Below are 23,524 nucleotides of genomic sequence, written 5' to 3' on the forward strand. Positions count from 1 at the left end.
TTGATGACAATAACCAAATGCTTTTATTATTGATTGATAAAATATAATTAAAAAAAAGGAATAAGAAAACAAATAAAGAGTGCATTGATAATATGCTCCAAATCTCAAATTTTGGTTTCCACGTTTTAGATTTTGGATTCCAAAGAAAATTACTTTTCGCACATCAATCTGGATTCCCAAAATCTTCTACTTCATGATGTAACTTGTTATTTTTCATCCATACCAAAAAACTTAGATTTATCTTAGATCATCAAAGAGATTGACAAAATGTTCTCCGGTCTGAAAAATAATTTTTTTATTGTGGATCCCTGAAACATATTTGAAACCATAATAAGATTTTGAAGATAGTATAATTAAAGTAGACTATAAAAAAATATGTAAAAGTCACGTACATGAACACATATGAAATATGTTTTTTATGCTCTGAAGATGTCTCATTATGTCATGTGCCTAACTCCTTCCGAAAATAATATGATGAATTGGTTAAAAGAATTCAATGCGGTGTTGAAACGTGAATTTTCCTTTTCATGAGTGAACTTTCCTTTTCATGAGTTGGCCATGTGTATTGCAATGACTTCATAAAACAGGGTGCATGAACCACTTTGGCAATTTTTAATTGTTTTGTCTCTCTGGATAGGTTTTATTTTCGTGAGATTCGTGAGACATGCGATGTTCGTGAGATTTGTGAGACATGCGCTTATATAAGATGTAATAACAAGTTGATATTAGGGTTGTTTTGGTACGATGGTTTATTAATAGATTTAAATGGTTCAATTATATAATAATGTCACCAATTTATAGTTAGAGTAAAAACCGGATACATATATAAGGTGAAATATTTGTCACGGGCTGTTATAATATACAAGGAAAGATCAAAAAAAATAATAAAAAGAAAGGGTGCAGTAACATTTCATAGATAGATTTTTTTGGACTATTTTTCTTTTATTAGTATAGATTATGTTCATATAAATGTATATTCTCATTTGTAAAATGACAAAATTAACACAATAAATAGTAAAAAAAACTCTCATCCTCATGTTTTCTCTCTACTTTCCATAGATTTGAGTAAAAGTACTTATTAAGTCAAAACAAAAACAAAAGAAAATGAAGACAAAACACAAAAAAAAATACGTAGATAGTATGATAGGAGGAATAAGAATGAAAGTAACGAAAAAAGTAAAATAATAGAAAACTTGTTCTTTATTATTCCATCCCGGATTTGATAAGAAATAGTTTTATTCTGTGCTTCCTTAAACTAAAAGGAATGAGAAGAAACATTAAAGAAAAAATTCTTTATAAATAGTTTCAAATCTAAGAAATGAAAGACTTGACCATTCCATTCATTCTTATGATCTGGACCTTAAACTAGTGTTATCCATTTACTGATAATTACGGAAACGGATAAGAGTTGACCAAAAAAAATTTCAACAAATCTAGTAAGAAAATCTAAATAAGAGTTTGTACATCATACTTCTGGTAAGAGATAAAAGGTGAATTAATATGGATATCAACGAATTGATTAGTTGTTGACTCCGATTGATTATATATAGCGATAAATATTGAGGGAGAAATAGAAGTACAATTTTAAAATGGATACACGTCAAATGCTGGTTATATTTTCTTATGTGGTTCTCACGCATATGACCCTAGGAAACATTGATGTTAGAGTTTACGACTTCTACTTTGTTTTCCATTTCTTAGCACTTGATCTTTTAAGATTTTTTTTTTTGTATTCATCAATTTTACAGGAGTTCGATTGTGTTGATATATACAAACAACCCGCTTTTCAACATCCATTGTTGAAACACCACAAGATTCCGGTATGATAGTGACATTGCTTTAATAAAATATGAAATAAATTGGACAAGTTAGAAATATTTGACCTATATTTTTCTTTAAATTAATCTTGTTATCTTCTGTTATGTTTCAGGAAAAATTCACTTCAAATGAAAGTTTTGATAGAAAAAATAAATATAAAACAAATGATCAAATTTGTCCAAAAGGAACCGTGGCAATTTTAAGACAAAGAAGTGAAACTGAGAGCGTTCATCTCGACACAATCTATCAATTCGGCCACCATGTATATCCTTCTTTTCCTGTTTTATAGTATATATTTATCCCTTTTTTTTTAAAATGAGTATATATTCATTCCTTATAAAAAAAATAATTCAAATTATTCAGTGTGTTATGAAACTTGCAAGACGTGACGTTTATACATTCTTGTACAGTTTGCGTTGATGGATGCATCTTCGTTTGAAACCATCTATCGAGGAGCACAAGCTGATATAAGTATTCATAACTTAACTTTACAAAATAACCAATACAGTAAAAGTCAAATTTGGTTAGAGAATGGACCTATTGCCGAACTCAACAGCATACAAGTTGGCTGGGCGGTACGTCTTTATAAACTTTATACATAATACACATGCAGTGGAACCAAGACGGCACATCCCATCCCATATTTTGCGTAGGTACATCCAAGAGTGTATGGAGACAGTGCTACACGATTGACTATATATTGGACTGTGAGTAAACTAGTACTTTTCTTAGTTATGTTTGTATCTAACCATACTTTTTATTCTACATAATACTAATACGGATAATATATTGTATCAATCTGTCTTTCATTTATTAGGGAGATGGCTATAAAACTGGATGCTATAATACAGAATGTCCTGGATTTATTATTATTACTCGAAAACCCTCGATTGGAAGCATTTTTAAACAATCCTCTGTGTATGGTGACAAACCAGTAACTTTCACACCACAAGTTATTCAGGTAAACATTTATTGACAATCTTCTATATGCATCTTATTTGACATTAGTTTTGGGAATGGGAGTATACAGACTGTGCCGTGCCTAGAGTATTAGGAGCCTAAGGCAAATTTGTCCAATTTTTTATTATAGATAATAATACAAATTCTAATACTAGTCTAACAATAATTTTTAATACAAAATCTAAATAAAAGTTGGTATTTTGTTATTTTAGATTTTGAAGTTATTTTATAAAAGGAAAATTATAGAAAGTACCAGTGAAAATATAATACTTTTGATGGGAAAAAAAAATATAATTTTTAAACTGACAAAAAAAAAAATTCAACGTACAAAAAAAAGAAAAAACTTGTGTCTATGACAATAAGTGAAACCAGAGGAAAAGGTTTGAATTATTTAGAAGAAAACATAGGTTTTCTTTTCCAGTAAGCCACTAATTACATTATCATTTTGCTAATGACTACAAATATGGGGCCCCTAAATTTCCTAAACCAAGTGGGGCCTGAGGCTAATACCTCAAAACTTATACCATTGGCACGCCTATGTATACAGTGTATGTAGTTTCTACCAAGTATTTCTTAACTGTTTTTCTTTTTGCTTCAATATTTTATGTAGAGCTTTTTTGGAAACTGGGTACTGTACGTAGACGACGAAATAATTGGATATTGGCCCGGAGAGCTATTTACACACTTGAACAAAGGAGCTTCTCGGGTGCGTTTTGGAGGAAACACATTTATGTCTCCAGATGGGATTAGTCCTCCAATGGGAAATGGTTATGTTCCGATCTATGACTATGAAAGGAGTTCGAGTTTTCTTCAAGTGAAACTTATGAATGATAAGTATCAGAGCATCGAAGCTGAAACACAAATGGGGGTTGCAGATTCTAAGTGTTTTACACTAATAAGTCGGGATTACACCAATGAGACTGGAAATTCCTTTTCTTTTGGAGGACCAGGTGGAAGTTGTGGTGTTTGATTATTTTATATATGTTCTGACCAAGACTATCAAATTTATAAAAGAAATATGAACTGTTTTCAATACTACAAATCACTTTTATGTTTCTTGTTTTAAATGAGAGTCAGAACAAAACAAACATGAGAATATTGAAGTTACAGATATAATTGCACTTAAAAGATGAAGAAGCATCACAAATGAAACATAAATAACAAAAAAAAAGAAATGGACAAAACAATCTTATTTAGTTTTCCCTTTGTCTAGAAAATACTATGCACTAACCGTATACTAGATGTTTGGTCCGCTAGTGTTGGGTTAATCGTTTTACATTATATTTTTATTAATTTAGAAACTAGCATGATAATTAATTATTTATGTTTTTAAAAAAATAAATCAAACATCAATATATATATATATATATTTATTATTGTGTTGAAATTTTACATTCAAATATTAGAAATATTTTAGGAGATATCTTTATACAAAATGTTTTGTTGATTAATATTTAATTATAAATTGTTTATATGTTATTTTCTAACTTTTATAATTGAAAACAAAATTACTTTAAGAGAACAACACAATATATCAGAATTATCTTATTTAAAAATTCTAAAATTATTAATAAAAATTCTAAGATAACAACACAATATATAAGAATTATCTTATTAAAAAAATTCTTATATTATTAATAAAAATTTGTTTTTAATCATATAATTAATTATATATAAACTCATTAAGGGTAATATTGACTTTAACCACTTAATTATTTTAAATTGTTTTTATATCTTATTTTTAACTTTTATAATTGAAAAATATGCTTTAAGATAACAACACAATATATAAGAATTATTTTATTTTTAATAAAAATTAATATTATTAATAAAATCGTATATGATTAAATAATTAATTATATATAAAATTCATTAAGGGTATCATCGTGTTTGATCACTCTAACTTTCAACGTGAGAGTTGTTGTTAAAATTTACTTAGCAAATAATAGTATAGATTCGTTTTTGATTATATAATAAATTATATATTAAATTCGTTAAGGATAGTATAGATATTGACCGCTCTAACTTTCAACGTGAGAACTCCGTTGTTAAAATTTACTTCGCAAATAATAGTATAAATTAAGTATTAACCTTATGCAATCATCAAATCAGAATAAAAAAACAAAGTATAAAGTATATATTTACAATTTTATGTTTCTGCTCCTTTGGTTAGTTCACATTTCCTATCAAAACTTCTTGATTATAAAAGAACCAAGCTTTAGTTTCCTATTGGAATGTTCCGGTTCGGATATGAAACGACATTGAAGCATAAAAGTATTTTGGTGTCAAAGGAAACTGTTTTTTTTTTGTTCACTAGGAAACTGATTTTTAAAACATTGGTCAATACAAAACAAACATGAGAAAACTGAAGTTAAACATACACTTGCACATTAAATATATATAAGAAGAATGGTATTTAGCAAAAAAAGAAAATATATAAGAGGACAGACAAATAAGAAGCATCATAAAGAAGAACATCACAAAGTGAAACACCTTTAAGAAGAACAAGACATAACAATAATTTTTCTTTTTCATTTCTCCCTTTGTCCAGAAAACACTATGCACTATATATATATATCTATATATATATTAATCTTATCCGGTCAACAAACCAGAATCAATCACAAAACCACAAAATATAAAGTTTTTATTTACAATCTATGTCGCTGCTCCTTTGGTTTGTTCCCAGTATATAGTTCCCTTCTATCAAAACTTCTTGATTACAAAAGAACCAAGCTTTAGTTTTCCATTGGAGTGTTCAGAATGGGTATGAAACGGCTTTATAAGCATAGTGTATCTGTTGTTTCAGAGGGAAGAAGCTCTTGCCGTAGTTCAGGAGATAAATAAGATTGCACATTAGTTTGTCTATGGTTGTGGTTCGCGTGCTTTGTTATAGAGGTCGATGGTATCTGTGTGGTTGGGATCAAGACTCAGAGCTGCTTCACAGTCTCTGATAGCCTCTGCGGATTTACCCATTGAATCATAGAATGCTGCCCGTAGATGTAACAGTTGAAGGTCAGGTTTAAAGGCTAAGGCTTTCGACAGCTCCTCAATGGCTTCGGTTTCTTTATGGTCATCCATTAGAACTGTAAACACAGGTTTCATTAGAAAAACAGAAGTAAGAAACAAGGAAGGACTGTGAAACTTAGCGCACCTGCGGCTCTGTATCTGTACGGGTACGTTCTCAGAGGATCTAGCAGTGTGGCCATCCCTAGGTCGCTCTGTGCCATCTCTCGGTCACAATACTCTGACCGCTTCTCAAAGGCAGATGCATTGTTCCGAGCTTTCTCTATCAGCTTCGTCATCTCATCGTAAGCCCATTTCCTTTGGTGTTTCAGATGGTACACACGAGCTAGCCCTTGGTGAGCTCTTGTGTGCTTGATGTTTAGCGCGTTCGTGTAGCAATCAGCTGCAAGATCCAGCTTATCACAGTCAACATACACACTTCCCAAGTTGTTCAAAGCCTGCAAAAAAAAAAAATACAACAAACTGTTAAATGATAAAAGTGTAATGTTAATGAACCGAAACAGTTTCTTTCACTCTTACTTGTCCCTTACGAAGACCATCTGATGGACAACGAAGTGCTTCTTCAAGGAGCTGGATCACGTACTTTGAGGACTCAGGGTCGAGCGCGGAGTCTGCAAGAGCGTAAGCTTTGAGGAAATATGCTTCGAAGGATCTTTGTATGGAAATAGATTCCTCAGCCTTGGCAAGGGCTTCTTCACGGTGGCCTGTGTCATACAGTATCCATCCTTCATAGACAAGTCTCTCATGCTCTGACTTTGAATGGTTTCGTGCTAGTCTAAGGCTACGCATTGCTGCCTTTTGACAATTTAACCTGAAACATCAAACCAACACATCATCCACTATCTGACTGAAACCACCTTGAATGGTAAACCTCATGGTTCTAAAAATGGTAAACTTGATCTTTTTAAAAAAAATGGATTTATACGACTCAAATCGGTTTAAACCATTTTAAATCAATTTAATCGGTTTATATCAATTTAAATTAGTTTAAATCTTCTGAAGTAAGTAATAATGTTAGTATAGATCCACAAAATTGTCTTTTTTTTTTTTTGTATTTTTGTTTTGTATATCTGATTTTCATAATTCATCAAAAATAATTTTATAATTAAACCCAAAAATTAAAATATCTTATATAAATGATGGTAAACCTAAGCTTCTCAAACAAAGGATGTACCTTAAAAGAAGAAGAGACTGTCTGAAACGCAAAAGGCTCTTCCCCGGATCATTAGCCAACATATGATGAACAACAGCAAGAGAACCAATATCATCAACAGATGACCAACGATCATATAGCTGCATCCAGCAATCAGCCTGGTTCCATTGCTGTACCAGCGGGCGGAGTAGCTCCACCATATGATCACCATGAATCTTCTTGTTAAACATCAAGAAGTTCGGCTCCAACGTCAAAAGCGCTCTTATATCTTTCAAAGCACCCTCATAGTCCTCCATAGCTATAGAGATCCACGCTCGCATCTCTAAGCAGTCAGGAGAGACCTTAAACCCCATGATCTTGTTCAGCTCCGCGACCGCAGCACCGAACTGACTCTCCTCGGACAATGAGACCGCCCTGAACATGTAAGGGAAAGTCAAAGTTGGGTCCAAATCAGTGGCCATGTCCAAATCCAGCAGCTTCTCTTTACCGCTGCAGTACAAGGACCTCTCCTGATGCATCCAACCAGTAGCAGCTGAACAATCCGAGATCAGCGAGTTCATGATCTTATAAGCCGAGTAGCGATGTCCGCGCTTAAACTTAGACCTTGCTACACCAACGAGAGAGTAAACATGACCCGCCTCGACCGCGGAGCTAAACCATCTCTCCGCGTCTTTATACTCTTTCCTCTCGAGCATCACAGCACCTAACTGGTGACAAGCGAGCTGCTTCTGCCACGCCTCAACCGCATACTCAACTAAACATTCTAACATCATTACCGTTGTGTTTGATTTCATATCATCCTCCATAGCGATCTGGCTTAAGAAAAGATACAACACAAACGAACCGTGCCCAACTAAACCCAGTCTCTCACGCCCTTCAACGCTGCAAAAAATCTTCACAACGTTCGGGTTACGCATCGAGCTAGGCAACTCTCTGAGGAACACCTGAACACAAGCAGCCACCAGAAGGTACGCAGCCTCCTCCAATCCATACTCAATCAACAACAACGCATCATCAAGGTCCTTAACAAGACGAGACAAATGCGAATCGCAAGCTGCTTTCAACTCGTCGCAGCAGAACCTATTCGCCAACGTTAGCAGCTCCAAGACTATATTAACAGAAAAGATCTCAACTTTATGAATTCTACTGAAAGCCTCAGCAGCTCTCATCCCTTCCACTGAGACTCCGTTCAGCGCGAAGTTAATCGCGCTGAGTCTAGTCTCTCTAAACCCGCCGTACAGCATTACTTTAAAGGGTCTAGACAAGGAAGCAATCTTGTACCTCACGCAACGAACCTCCTCATCACCTATACAAAAGGACATATCATAATCCACGTCACACGTTGAACATTCCGAAACACAATCTCCACCGTTGGTTTCTGATCTTGAACAGAGGCAACGATTGTAAACGGACTCCGGGTCGTACCCGGAGACCAGAGACATATTAGGGCATCCGAGATTTCTTCCACAGCAATCCATCGAGGTGGTACCAATAAGCTCATCTTCTCTCCTCTCGTATCTAAGCCAAGAGGATAAAACCACTTTGGTGTGGACGTCGACGGCGTGCTGCCGAGCTGACCGGAGACTCCGCCGGAAAAGCTTCGGATCGGTTAAGCCTCTGAAGATCGCGCATTGCTCTAAGAAAGCTTCGGACTTTTCGAGGTTTGGACAGTTCTCTATCCGGCGGTGGACTTCGGCGAGCTTCTCGATCGAATCTACGAATCTGAGGGAAGGATCGATGTGAGGCTCGAGGAGATCGGAGACGGGGAGGCCGTGAGGGAGGAGGAGAGAGTCTGACGAAACGGAAGCGTTTTGGTGAGTATGTGAGGGTTTGGATCGGGTTGAGTTTACGCGAAAGTGGTCTTGGAGATGATGTAATAGCTTTTCACGGAGGCCGGTGGACGGAGGAGGAGGGGGAGAGGAAGAAGGGTAGACCTGCGTGGCTTTGCATCCTTCGATAAGCTTCAAGCTTCGCATCGTTGTGAAGAGATTAGGCTGCATCGTTTCGTTCGTAAGGATGAAGAACACTTTCCAAGGTTTTTGATTCGATTCGTTAACCGGAAAATCAGAGATCTTAACCGGGAAACCACTTCTCTTCTCCCTCTCACGATTTTGCTTAATTGTGTGATTCTTTGTGTTAATCGGAAAACGTGTCTAACTTTCATCAATTTCGATATTCTTGTTTCGTTGATTCCCGACTAAATTTTTTTTATTTTTTTTTCGATTTCTCCCCGTAAAAGTAGAGAGGAGGTTATTGGAGGAAAAGAATGATCTCTAGCTTTTGGTTTCTTGTTTTTTTTTTCTGTTTTTCATATGTTCTGTAATTATTACGTGTGTTATGTCATTTTGGTGTGTTGTTCATTTGGGGGCTTGTCGTTTTATTTCCCGTTGTGTGATACTGATTGGTTTATAGCTGGAAATAAAGACCAGGGTGCAGAATCTTTGTTTGTTTTGACTGACTATAGATGCTTGTGTTGGATAATTCCAAGCTTGTGGAAACTTAACATATTATTAGATGTTTAATATATTAAGATAAACACAATAAGGAAACCTAGAAATAGGAAAAGGAAGTTTCTATTTAGGTTAGGTTTGTGTTTTCCATATCCCACATGTTAAAGGGAATTGTCTTTCATATAAATATAGGTCTAATGGAGAGGTGTTCCATATGATCTAAGTGAAACATATTGAGAGCTTTAGTTTTGAGTAGTTTCTAAAGCTAATAAGAAAAGTTGTTCTTATAACTCTTTGTGTTTCTAAGAGATTTGAATTGGTATCAGAGCCAGGTTGGAGACTCGATCTAAGCTTAAGTTGTAGCTTAAGATCCTGGTGCTTGTGAACAAGAGATCGTGACGGCAAGATGGCTGACGTGACTAGGGCTCCACGCACGAAGGACTTTGGATCTACATCCATCCAATGTCCGATGTTGTCATCGACAAACTACACAATTTGGTCGATGAGGATGAAGGTTCTACTACGTGTTCATGAAGTGTGGGACACAATCGAACCCGGTTCAGATGATCAAAAGAAGAACGATGTTGCGATAGCTCTTTTGTTTCAATCTGTTCCAGAGACTTTGATTCTCCAGGTGGGAGAACAAACCGCATCAAAAGAGATCTGGAACGCCATCAAGTCACGACACCTAGGAGCTGATCGTGTAAGGGAGGCGAGACTTCAGACGTTGATGACAGAGTTTGATAGGTTGAAGATGGATGATGCAGATACGGTCGATGACATCGCGGGGAAAATATCAGGCCTATCATCCAAAGCAACCTCATTGGGAGAAAACATAGAAGAATCCAAGATGGTCAAGAAGTTCTTGAAGGGTCTTCCAAGACACAAGTATATCCATATCGTAGCATCACTTGAGCAAGTCCTAGATCTCAACTCGACGGGGTTTGAAGACATAGTTGGAAGGCTTAAGGCGTACGAGGAGCGTGTAGGAGAAGAAACTCAGAAAGAAGACCAAGGGAAGCTAATGTTTTCGAACAATGAAGAGCATAGTCAGAAGGGCTATGAGAATTCCCGTGGTAGAGGAAGAGGACGGAACGGTAGAGGCAGAGGTCGAGGTAGGTCACACAACCAAAACCGTGCGTCACACACCGAAGATAACAACTCGAAGAAGAATCGTTCAAAGCTGATATGTTGGAGATGTGACAAGCCTGGTCACTACGCAACTGTCTGTCCCGAGAAGTCAGAGAAGGATCAAGAAACCAAAAGTAAATCCATGCGGGCCAGTTTCTAAGGCCCAAAGTGGACAATATCGTACTAATCGGATAATATAGAGTTGGACATGGGATTTCACAATCCCAACAATTGGTATCAGAGCCAGGTTCCATGTGAAATCCCATGTCCAACTCTATATTATCCGATTAGTACGATATTGTCCACTTTGGGCCTTAGAAACTGGCCCGCATGGATTTACTTTTGGTTTCCTTCCCAAAAGGCCTCATACTATTAGAGTTGGACATCTCTTTATATATTAGACACTCCTTGTCTAATTATCCAATGTGGGACTTTGATTGACATCTCTCATTCTCCCCCTCAAGCTAAGGACCACACACCTTGTGCCCTTTTTTCCTCTAGCGAATCATCTCGGTGTCTTGTCGCATCTTCGACATTCGACACCCTTAGTCGCAAGGTTACTTTGAGTTGATTTGAGGATGTTCTTCCCACAATTCCAGGATCTTCTAACTAATCTCTGCCGAACCTCCCTTTCCACCTTGAAGGGTCCCATTCCTACTCGAAGGGTATTTTGGTCTTCTTGCAGATTTTCGTCAAACCGCTCTGATACCAATTGTTGGGATTGTGAAATCCCATGTCCAACTCTATATTATCCGATTAGTACGATATTGTCCACTTTGGGCCTTAGAAACTGGCCCGCATGGATTTACTTTTGGTTTCCTTCCCAAAAGGCCTCATACTATTAGAGTTGGACATCTCTTTATATATTAGACACTCCTTGTCTAATTATCCAATGTGGGACTTTGATTGACATCTCTCAGCTTGCTTGTTAAAAAGAGATGTTGATCTAGAATAGGGGAGAACATGGGATCTCACCGGAAAGAAAAAGAATGGATTTGGGCCTCAATTGGACCCAAGTGAAGAAAGCTTTACCACGATAAAGAGGAAGAAAATAAAGAGATTGTTTTCTACATTTGCATCTAATCTTTTTTTTTCCTGATTGATTAGGAGAATTAGAGATGTACAAATATCCAGAATACCATCGTTGCTGTTTGGTCAACAACGGTCTTCTGTGATGATGATTTACCTTTCACTAGAGGTTTCAGTGGTTATTTTAGGCTAGCCAATCCTTCATTCCCATATACAACTTGAACGAACAAGGCACACCTGGTTCTTCCACCTATTATCATGATTTCAGCTCTCACAGCTTTTGCGTTCGATGTATTTATTCATCGACTCTTCAACCTTAGACACTAGCCCTTCTCTGTTGCTACAGCTCAACACGACTCTCAGCCGAAGTCTTCAGACATTAAATAAAAGGATCTGAAACAAAAACAAAAACATGAAGTTCACTTACTTTTTGTATTACTAATTAAACTCAATGGGCTTAAACGAAAGTTTACTGTTCACTATTTGCTTTTTATAAAAAACAGTCACTACAAACAACTCCATCTTGTAAAATGCTTTAACTAATGTTCTTTATGTTAAAAAGTTTGTAAACTGCACTGACAACAAATTTTCTAGTTTCTAATTTGGATCACATGACTCGCACCATTTCATAGAGTTTACACTAAGGCTTTCAATATTGATACACTATGTTTATATTATTTCATGGGATACTACAAGATAGTTTGGTAATAATTAAAATTGGAAGGATTATAAGAATAAAACGATACGGAGACGTAATTAGACCGGTGAAATGTAAACATCATGAACGTATGTGACAAGAGTAAAAGAATTTCATACTCAGATGAGAATATAGAAATGCAATTTTCTTCAAACCTGTCACATAAACAATGTATTTTTCCATATCGATTTTCGGTTTGGTAGGGACTGAGATCGCTATCAGAATAATTTTCAGCTACCCAATAGATACAAGCCCTGTTCTTTTCGTGAACGTGGCAACCAGCGGCAGCGTCTGAAATTTAACCTATTATCAGTAGGCAAAAAAAAGTCAACCACATCACTCATGTAACAAATTCAGCCTGTTTTTTTGACGCTGCGGCAGTGATCGAGGAGTAAAAGAAACGCTGAATATTTCAGCGACAACTGAATTTCATCTTTTGTTCTTTCAGCAGTTAACGCTGCGGCAGTTCAATTTTCCGTACCGTTTAATTTGCTTCCGTCGCAGTGTATTTTCTCTGCCGCTGCCGCTGGTTCCGCGTTCGTATAAAGAACAGGGCTACATTCTTTATCAATTTAGCATTCGAATCTCGGTACACGTTGATTAACTTTTGAAAATTGAAAGGGTCATCGTCTCGCGTCCAACTTACATATATAATATGACCATATTCAAACGATGATTTTTTAGTCATTGCTTTATCCATACGTAAATTAATATATGCATCTGGTTTATACAAGGAAAACAAATCTATTTTTTTTTTTACCTTCCTGCCATTTTTTACCATTCCGGCATTCATCGAGGATGCACAAATTAAGGAAAAAATTGTATGTACTATGAGCACGTTAGAACTATAATTAGAAAATGAGATATTGTTACTAAAACTAGCTTTTGTGTATTTTATAATTATTTCACAAAACTTTATCGATAGAATTATTTTCAACATTCGGTCGTTGTTTTATTCTCATATTACATTATTCGGCTGACATATTATTCAAACTCATAACAGTTATCAAAAATATGTATTTCCACGTTTAGTTTTTTTACTATATCTTATGAGAGTACTAAAACTGTAACTACAAAAAAAAGTGATTAATCTATTACAAATAACTTTTCAATATTGTATTTTTATTTTAGAAAACTTTATTCTGTTCATTTTTTTTCTAAAACTTTGTTATTTCATTATTCTATTGTCCAACTAACATACCAATCAAAACTATTAAATTTTACAAAGGCTCTAATGATATATAAGATACTGCAGTTACATTGAAGTGTGTGAGCTTCATAATATGGTGATACATATGATTTTAACATACCTACTAATATTTTATACCTAGATTTGTCCGAAAACAATATTTTTTATTTTTAACTTTGGATTCCGCACATTCACATTTTTGTATTAAACTAAACATCTTGTAATATATATTCTATACACAAATATGAGAGAGAATCTGCCAGTGAGATTTGAGATGATACTGATATTTGTGTATAATATGATCCGAATATGTATTTTTGTTTAATTATGGGTTTGGAAATGAGCAAAGAAACAGACATACTTGCCAAGTTGTAAGTACTGAAGATAATGTTGGATCCGTATTTGTAGGAGTAAAAATTAACTCTTACGTACAGGTTGACTTCATAGTTCACAGGCCGGTTGTATAAGAATCTCGTCAAGACACACCTAATTTTTATGGATATTTTTTTTTTATGGATATTCTCTCATAAATATATCAAAAATTTAAAATTAACAAATTAAAATAAATTAAAATTAGAATTCATTAGTTATCATCATATCCATATACAAACCTTTGAACTTGTATGTATAACCATATAGGCATACATATGAAGTTAAAATCATTAATGTAACTTGATCTTATGAAACTAAATTTTGAAAAACTGCAGCCAAACAAACAAACAAACTAAAAACTAAAATTAAATAATAATTAATTAACAATTTTGTAAAATTGTCTAAACCCGCCTGAAACTGCGTACTTTGTTTAGAACCACCTAATTCTGCCTAATGACAAAATACACTTCTCTGGAATTTAGGAATATATGTCCATAAAGATCTTAGTTATGAGTAGTCGTTCAGAACCTTTTTTTAAAACAGATGGAAACATCAGCGAAACAAATTTATCTTCAATGGTCCGATTAAGACATCGTCGAATCGATTCAATTATAGATTCCCACATTGCTGAAAGTCGAAAATGCAAAAATGATTTGACGCCGATGCATCGAAACTCCAGATATGCTCATAAATGAAATTAGCATTGCATGCATGTACAAGCCTATATCTAGTAATCTAGATGTGCCTACAAATAGAAAAGATATATGGATACCAAAACATATGTGTAGACGTTGTTAAGCTAGATGGGCTTCCAATCTAAAACCAATTGGTGCTAAGTGGAGTGGCTCATCCATCTTATATATTGCTAAGGATCCCTTCCAATATCCGATGTGGGACATTTATCCTTAATACGCCCATTCGAGATGATGGCTCTTTGAGCGTCAATCTTGGAATGTTCGGGCAAGGATCGATGGGCCAACTTTGGGCCAGATCGATGTGGATCGGGTTGGACTGCGTGGATCGGGCTCTGATACCATGTTAAGCTAGATGGGCTTCCAATCTAAAACCAATTGGTGCTAAGTGGAGTGGCCCATCCATCTTATATATTGCTAAAGATCCCTTCCAATATCCGATGTGGAACATTTATCCCTAATAGACGTGTAGAAGCAGATGGAGACTTATGAAAATAAATGAAGGGAAAAAGGCTTGGTGACAAGAAGCTTGTGAATGATCGATGGGAAGCCTCTCTACACGTGGGGGGAATGAAAAAGTTCCTTCTTTTTCATCTTCATCAAGGCTTACAGTTTCCTCCATTCTTTCCTTCCCTCTCCTCAACAACTTTCTTTTGGTTCACATGTTAATTTTGAAGAATTTTACATTCCGTGGTGTTATTTTATTGGAGATTTTTCTTTCTTATCTAAGATACAACATATACTCATTTAGAACCAAACTTAATTTTAGGATACACCAAAAATTGATTGAAATTTACTATACAAACAGTTATACTTTTCGTCGACATATTCACTATTTGTGGCAAAAAAAGAGTACTGATTAATCATGTGAGTTACCAGGTTCTCCTGTAACTGTAATCGGACTTCGTATATGGATCTAAATGATATTAATGGAACCGCATGTAAAAGAAAAATTGTTCCAAACGTTTCAACCTCTGTAGAACATGGTTAAAAAGTTTGTAGACCAAGGTTTTAAAAAGATGTTAAAAACGGCTCAACTAACAACGCTATTCATCGTTTCACGGGGGTCGGATGTGTATCGCAAACCAAGCAAGGACCACTAATTTAGTTTCTTGGTTACATAAATTAAAGTTTTGTTACGAATCTACAAAATGCATATGAGGTAGGGAGATAGTATAATTTTGTGTAAGGGAGGAGCAATAATATCCCGTGATTCCCGTTGGAAAAAAAAAAGAAGACGAAATATTTGTGTGATGGAGTCTACATCAGGGACAGCTGAGCAGTCACACGCCTTGTAATCTAATTTATTTGTCTATCTACCACTCTCGTTTGTCTTTTGCCGTTTGCATTAAATGCCATGCAAAACCCTAAATCCCATCGTCTCATCAATCCGTTTTGTGAAAATATATCCAATTTTTGTTGTGAAAATATTTCTACGTACCATTATTTATTCATGTGTTAACTAGTATTGTAGTTACTTATTTTCTAAATGCTGAAGTATGCCAAAACACTTAAAATTTTGATATTTTACATCTATAGATGCAAGTTTCCATAGTTTTTTTTGGTTTAAAAGTTTCTATTAGAGTTTATCACTGGTAATTGTGTTATTCCAATTGCTCTTCAAAATGTGTATGAGAACATATAATGTATTGACTCTCTGGACTACCAGTTGATCGTTATATTACTGCAAACCAATTGAAAATAAATCCAATTTCAAAAGGCATTTCTTGTACATATATACAATTAATATTTTTCTATAAAATTTATTGATGTCACGTACTGAATCTTCTAAAACATTAAGGATCGAAAATAAATTTGCAAACAAAAAAACGGGTAAAAGGAGAATTAAGTAAAAAAAAAATCAAAATCAAAGATCTTAAGAAAAAAATTATTTATCTCGATCATCCATGACTTGCACATTAATTGACAAAGGTTTTATTCAAGTTCTTCAAAGTTTAAACTTTAAATCCTAATTCCGACAAAACTACTCTAGGTATATTTTAATTTTGTGAATTCTATTTTGCATTAAACTATTGATTCTGTAGGTGTCAACATATTTTGGATTCTTGGTGTTTTGTTTGTTTCTAAACGCAAATAATATCTTAATCATACATTCATACTAATTAATGCATTTGATATAGTGTTAGTCCCGATACATGAATTTTATTTATATCTATCATACTAATGAAAGGCCAGTTTGATGAATAAAGGGTAATTTAGACTACTTAGAATATTAGCAAACGAGCGTAATTTCTATCTTTTGGATCTGTTTTCATCCTTGCTGGTGACACAATACTAAAAAAATAAGCGTTACTTGTAATTCTTTGGTATTTTATGCTATAGGTAAATATATCAATCTATCTACTTTAAATAATAAATATATAGTTTTCTCCCTGCATGCTAAATACTAACATTATGCATGCATACATCTATATAACATTTTACAAATATATATATATATATATATATATATATATATATATATATATATATATATATATATATATATATATATATATATATAGAGAGCTGTCTACAGGAGAAAAATGCCAAAATCAATTAGCTGGGAACAGAAAAGAAAAACTTTTTAGCATCTGCAACAAGATTTAGGTGAGTGTTTGTCTACATGCCTCGGGAGGAGGAGAGAGAGAGAGGAGGGAATCTGAAGTGTATATTGATCTAGGGTTTCTCATAGACAAAGACCAAATCTCCATGCTTTGAACCAAGTACAATTCATCTTGTATTTTATCTCTTTCATCTCAAACCAAAGTATTGATCTATCCACTTCTTCCAAAACCTATATCCAAAGTCTAAAGGCTCCATATCTCCGCCCCTTTACAAAGAAAATGATCCCAAGTATGGATGGAAGCGGGAAGACTACTGACAGGGAGGAAGAGGAGGAGGAGGAGGAGGAGGAAGAAGAAGAAGAAGACGGTGAAGGAGAAGAGAGTAAGGTTTCAAGCAATACTACAGTAGAAGCTGAGGTTGGTAAGAAGACGAAGGTGAGGCCTTATGTGAGATCTAAAGTCCCTCGACTCCGGTGGACTCCTGATCTTCATCTCCGCTTTGTCCGTGCCGTGGAAAGACTTGGAGGTCAAGAAAGTACGTCCCTGGCTACTCTCTTCATCAACTCTTCCAAATATAAAGCTTATGCAATTCCTTGGTTATTCTTAGTTGAAATTTTTGTAACCTTTTGCTTGCTTGATGAAATAATATTTTTTTTTTGGATTATGTATAGGAGCAACTCCAAAATTGGTCCGACAGATGATGAACATCAAAGGGCTCAGTATTGCTCATGTCAAGAGCCATCTACAGGTACATCCATATACACTTATACATAGTTATCATGTGTGTTGTATTATGGTTTTCTCTTTTCAAAGAATCTGAGAAAATTATATAAAAGTTTCTCACTAAATTGCATATTGGGGAATTTTAGATGTACCGGAGCAAGAAGATGGATGATCAAGGTCAAGGTATTGATTGTTTGTATTTGTTTTATTTAGTTATTAACATATATGTGAATAAATTAGGGTTTTGATTTGTTACCTCATACTATAACTAGTATATCAACTAAGAGGTGTCCATCAATTGCTTGCAGCCATAGCTGATAACAGACATTTCATCGAGAGTTCCACAGATCGGAATATTTATAAATTAAGTCAGCTACCGATGTTCCGAGGCTATAACACTAATCATAGCCACGATTCTCCATTCAGGTTTATATTTTGTATCCCATCATTATATTTTCTTTGATCTCTTTACCATGATACTCGATTAATAGTCTTAATTTTGTTGAATTTATTTCTGTAGATACGGAAGTAGATTTTCAAATGCTTCATTGTGGAACTCTAGCTCCCATGAGACAAACCGGAGTTTGATAGATAGGACCGGTTTAATTCGCGGCTCGTCGGTTAGCAATAACATCCATGTTAGTGAATATTGGACTAACAACAGGTCTTTCCAAAACACCTACTCTTCTTCAGTTTCTAATCACTTACCAAAGGTAAGACACAACCATCAAGAACGGAACAACTTAGCCACATTCAACAGCATTCAAGGACATTCAAGAACGTTTGAGAAGTTCGAGACCGGTATTGAAGAGAGGGCCAATCATATTTATTGCACCAAGACAACGGGCAAAAGAAACGCAAGTACCAGCCTCGATCTTGATCTCTCTCTTAAGCTAAGAGTACCCGAGGAGACAACTTTGGAAGAGACAGAAACAGCAACAACGGATCAAACGTTGTCGTTGTCGTTATGTTCATGGAAAAAGAGCCGAGTGATCAAGACGGATGAAGAGGATCGGACGGTTAAGATTGGACAGGCAAGTACTCTGGATCTGACTCTATGAATTATAGGTAAGAATGAGACAAATTCTAAGTGAGATCCTGAGGTACTTATCCAATAATCCCTTATATATTAAAAGAGAAGCATTGTAATAAATGCATTCACACTATAATAGACACGTGGCAGCCTCACAATGATTTGATAATAAATATGTTAACGCGTTCACACTATATTCATAAATGTGTTTACACTATGTACTTTGCGTTTTTTTTAATATAAAACTCACATACATAGTTGCAATAAAACTCTTAATTTTTTGGTTCAAATAAAAATAAATAACGAATCAAAATCAAAAACTATATATATATATATATTATTTTATTGTTTATGGATAAAATTGAGTAAAATATTCATTATCCGTTTTGATTTGAACCAAAAAATATAGATATCCGTAACTCTACGAAACAAATCAAATACTAAAATATAATATCCAAAAAAGAAGCAAATCACAAATACCATTTAGGAACATATATCTAATTCGATATGTTATATGGATTTATATACATATATGTAAAGAATTATATATATATATATATGTTATATATATTATACTTTATATCACTTTTACAATATTTTTATGAATTAAATTTATTATACTAGGTACTAGAATTTAAAAAAGTTAAATAATGTTTTATTTTTGTAATAAAATGTTATTATTAAAATTTTCAATTATTTTTAAAATTTTATTTTATTTTATTTACGGATCAAATCAGATATTCTTTAAAATTCCAAAACATTTCGGATATCCGAGTCACCGAATATCTAGGTGGCTAAAGATCGAATCGACAGGAATGCTTCCAAATACCCAGATATTTGATTTGTGTCCACCCCTATTTACAGATACAATTTTATTTTTTTTATATGAAAAAATGACTAATGGCAAAACCTTTTTTATTTTAAATTAATTTTAGTTTTACTTTTCATTTATTATTTTGAGCAAAACAGTCATTTAATATTAATTAACAATATCTTTATATATTTGTCAACTATTTGTATATACTTTTAACATACACATACATGTGCACCTTGATGTGAGCACATTGTAACTAAGTATTTACCACAACTGAAGTATCTAATTTTTTTGAAAGTTGGAATATTTTTTCTTAATGTTTCTTTCACTACCGACAAAATTGTAGTGAAATGATTTCTCTTAATAGTTTTTTTTTCTTAAACTATTATCTGTTTAAAAACTATAATATGAAACTATTGGTTCGACATGACGACTATCTAAAATTCATAACATGAAAACAAACAAATAATATTAATTTTTTGTTTTTACCGGAAAAAAAATAAAAAAAAATCAACATTTTAACCGAATAAACGAAAATAAATATTAATTTAAAATAATAGTTATATTTTAGAAGATTAAAAACCAAAAAAAAAAACTTAAAACCGAACCAATATCCAGATTAAACAGATTTAATGTATTTTTATTAAAAATAACAAAACTAATAATCACATCCCGCGCAAGGCGCGGGTTATTACCTAGTATCTTAATATCAGTGCCTTTATTGTTAAGTATTTATGTACTTTGTATAAGATTATTAGAAAGGAAACAAAAAGGTCTGAATATATAAACATTTTGAGTTTGTTTGATACCACCAATTTGTATCATCACATATATATTAAAAAATGTTACTAGCTGCATGATGATTCGATTCTTTGTTCGTCTGCTTCCCATGCTATCTAATTGTATAAACCTTTAACCCAAAAAAAACTAATTATATATACATAGAACACACTAATTTTACCTGTTATCATGTTTAGTTGTTAATTTAACCATCCAAATAACACTTCATACTTTATAGTGTTTCACCCTTTCTCTTAGAATTTTAAACCAGAGTAAAATATTTCTTTCTTATTTCACTTTTTGTGTGCTGTAGTCTACGGCTTTACGGTGGCGGTTTACTATTCGGTATATATCTTACCTTTAGCGTTTATACTTTATATGATACATTCTCTCTCTCTCTCTCTTTGATCATTTTCCAATGGAATTTTCTTTTTGTAAGCTCAATGGAAATATTTTGGTAAGAACAATACACAAAGAGATGATAAAATAACAGTTACAAAAAAAAAAGAGATGATAAAATAATAAAAATAATAGTTGCATAAGCAAGCATGCTGTTTGTTGGGCTAACATTAGGCTTTCTATAAACTGGATGCACGCTTTAGCTACAACCAGAGGGTTGCAGTTGCAGATAATGTTCATCAAGCTTCCATCGCCAACGCTTGCAACTTGGATGGTTGGCTTTTACGTGGGCAAGGTCACCTGCTGCTGAGACACATCAAATATACCTTACTACAGTTCCTCTGCCTTCACTTATATCTGAAAACGACTCTTACGTCTGGCTTGTGAATGACTCTGCATTAGATAATTATTCAGCAAAGCTAACCTGGGAAGCCTTACGTCACAGGGGCTCCGCTTCAGCAATGGTCCTCTTATGTCTGGTTCAAAGGTGCAATCCCTAGACATTCTTTCAATATGTGGCTAGCTCAGCTTGACAGGCTACCCACAAGAACTCGCCTTTCCAAATGGGGCACCAATATTCCAACTTCTTGCTGCCTTTGTGATACCTACATTGAAGACAGAGATCACTTCTTCTTTCGCTGCAATTGGAGTGCTGATTTTTGGACCATTTGTCTGCGAAGAATGGGATACTCATTTGCAGGATTCCACACATGGCTAGCCTTCTCTGACTGGCTAAGTTTACGTGACAGTGTGGCTCCTAGGCTACTCAAACTTCTAGTAGCCTCAGCAACTATCTACTCTATTTGGTCTGAGAGGAACAAGCGATATCATGATAACATCTCATCTTCTCCAGCTACCATTTTCAAATTACTTGATCGTTTTATTAGAGATGCAATCCTGTCGAAGAGAAATCAAAAACAGGGATGGGGTCTAATGCAACATTGGCTATCTAGGGAGTAATGTCTTTTGCTCTTCTTTTATTATGCTTTACCTTGTTTTTATTCTTTTTGCCAAGGTAAACCATAGTTTGACATAACCGATTGTAATAAGTTACAAACTCTACCCATTTTAATGGAATTCACATATTTGGCAAAAAAAAAAAAAAAAAACATCATACTTGCTTTATGTTTGACCTGAAACTAAAGCCAAAGTTACAATAAAGGTCGGACATAATCTTTTTTCTTTTTAGTTATTGTATACAGATTAACTGTAATGACTTGTAAACAAAATTAACCTATTATCATGTTTAATTTTTATATTTGGAAATTTTTTTTATTGACTGTGATTGGTTCCTGTAATCCAGTAATAATTTTAATTTAATCAATCTATTTCAAGAGAGCATTTTCCAAGAAACTCAAAAGATTTTTTTTCAAATAATAAATTATTTTTTCAAAGTGAAATAATTAATAATAGATAAGTATGTCATGGGGTTTTCATGATTTTTTCATAAATTCTTTTTTTTTTTGACAGCAAAGAATTTACAGACTCATGTTGACTCTATAAACCAAGTTGGTAACTCTGCATCTATGTGAACGACAAATGACGATTGTTTCCTAGCATTGCGTGCTAAGCTATCCGCCCGAAGGTTCGCCGTCCGAGGAACATGAACGATGTATGAGTTGAGGAAACTTCTTTTGAGAAGTTTGATATCTTCCAAGTAGCTTTCGAATGCTGGCCATTCTTCTGGTTCCGAAACCATCTTCACCAACTGAGAACAATCCGTCGCAAACGTTACCTGTAACTGTCTTAAATTCTTCATACATTCCATTGCCCAAATCAAAGCCTCTACCTCCGAATGGAGGGGTGAAAGATATGCCCTTACATTCCTTGCCCCTAACAGACCATCAAACCCCTGTAAAGTACTATACCAACCTTGCCCTGAAAAAGAATCCTTATCTTTCCATGAACCATCTATGAAACACCATCGACCTTGTGTTTCTAGGGAGGAACTGGTCTGTACCGAAGGCTCCCTCGTAGGGTCATTTCCCACCTGTGCTTCTGTCCAAAGTGATGATTCTAATTCAGCTAATTGAAGAGTATCTCTCGGATCAATATCCAGATTACTAAAAACTTTGTTATTTCGGGCTTTCCAAATATACCATAAAATCCATGCAAACTGATGGTCATCCATCTTTGGCTGAACTCTCCAAAAAAGATGATCCATATTAGCAAATAATGAAGTGATAGGAAATATATTAGGAGACGACGGAATCTTGGATAATGCCCACACTTGGCGTGCCGGCGGACATTCAAAAAATACATGGTTAATTGATTCTTCCGGATCTCCGCATCGAGCACAACATATATCTCCTTGTATCCCTCTTGCCTTGATATTTTTCATTACCGATATACATCCCGAGAGAAGTTGCCATAAAAAATGTCTTATTTTTGGGGGGCACCGAACTTTCCAACAGAAAGCTTTAAGTATATCCACTGTAGGGCCATAAAAATCTGGTGGTTTTTCCTTATCAGGATAGACTCGTTTCACTTGATAACCTGATCGGACTGAATATTTTCCATTAGTAGTAAAATGTCATTCATTCCTATCCTCAAACTGGTTCCTACTTAAAGGAATACTTTCAATCATTTTTGCATCCGTATGATCCACTAGAGTCCTGATTGCCTGTAAATTCCATGAGCGAGATTCCGAATTAATGAGGGAATCCACTGTGAGGTCCGGATAAAAGTTG

At 34.5% G+C, this 23,524-nt stretch overlaps 3 protein-coding genes across 3 annotated transcripts; 2 read left to right on the forward strand and 1 right to left on the reverse strand.

Moving 5' to 3' along the window:
- The first annotated feature begins 281 nt into the window (after positions 1-281).
- Positions 282-3,845, forward strand: LOC106453406. Its single transcript, XM_022720253.2, has 7 exons — positions 282-1,661; positions 1,749-1,820; positions 1,931-2,080; positions 2,229-2,393; positions 2,472-2,525; positions 2,636-2,779; positions 3,389-3,845. Exons 1-7 carry the CDS (start codon positions 1,590-1,592, stop codon positions 3,746-3,748), a joined length of 1,017 nt encoding a protein of 338 aa, XP_022575974.2. The 5' UTR covers positions 282-1,589; the 3' UTR covers positions 3,749-3,845.
- A 1,445-nt stretch (positions 3,846-5,290) lies between these two features.
- On the reverse strand, positions 5,291-9,388 carry LOC106450948 (ethylene-overproduction protein 1-like). Its single transcript, XM_013892774.3, has 4 exons — positions 6,980-9,388; positions 6,325-6,616; positions 5,933-6,242; positions 5,291-5,864 (listed from the first exon to the last, which is right to left on the reverse strand). The coding sequence occupies exons 1-4, from the start codon at positions 8,956-8,958 to the stop codon at positions 5,644-5,646; spliced, it is 2,802 nt and encodes a 933-aa protein (XP_013748228.2). The 5' UTR covers positions 8,959-9,388; the 3' UTR covers positions 5,291-5,643.
- A 7,662-nt stretch (positions 9,389-17,050) lies between these two features.
- On the forward strand, positions 17,051-18,923 carry LOC106409015 (putative two-component response regulator ARR20). The gene is made up of 5 exons (XM_013849701.3): positions 17,051-17,620; positions 17,757-17,833; positions 17,955-17,991; positions 18,117-18,234; positions 18,329-18,923. Exons 1-5 carry the CDS (start codon positions 17,365-17,367, stop codon positions 18,867-18,869), a joined length of 1,029 nt encoding a protein of 342 aa, XP_013705155.2. The 5' UTR covers positions 17,051-17,364; the 3' UTR covers positions 18,870-18,923.
- The last annotated feature ends 4,601 nt before the right edge of the window (positions 18,924-23,524 follow it).

This window comes from Brassica napus, chromosome A5, assembly GCF_020379485.1.
Source record: "Brassica napus cultivar Da-Ae chromosome A5, Da-Ae, whole genome shotgun sequence".
Classification (NCBI taxonomy): domain Eukaryota; kingdom Viridiplantae; phylum Streptophyta; class Magnoliopsida; order Brassicales; family Brassicaceae; genus Brassica; species Brassica napus.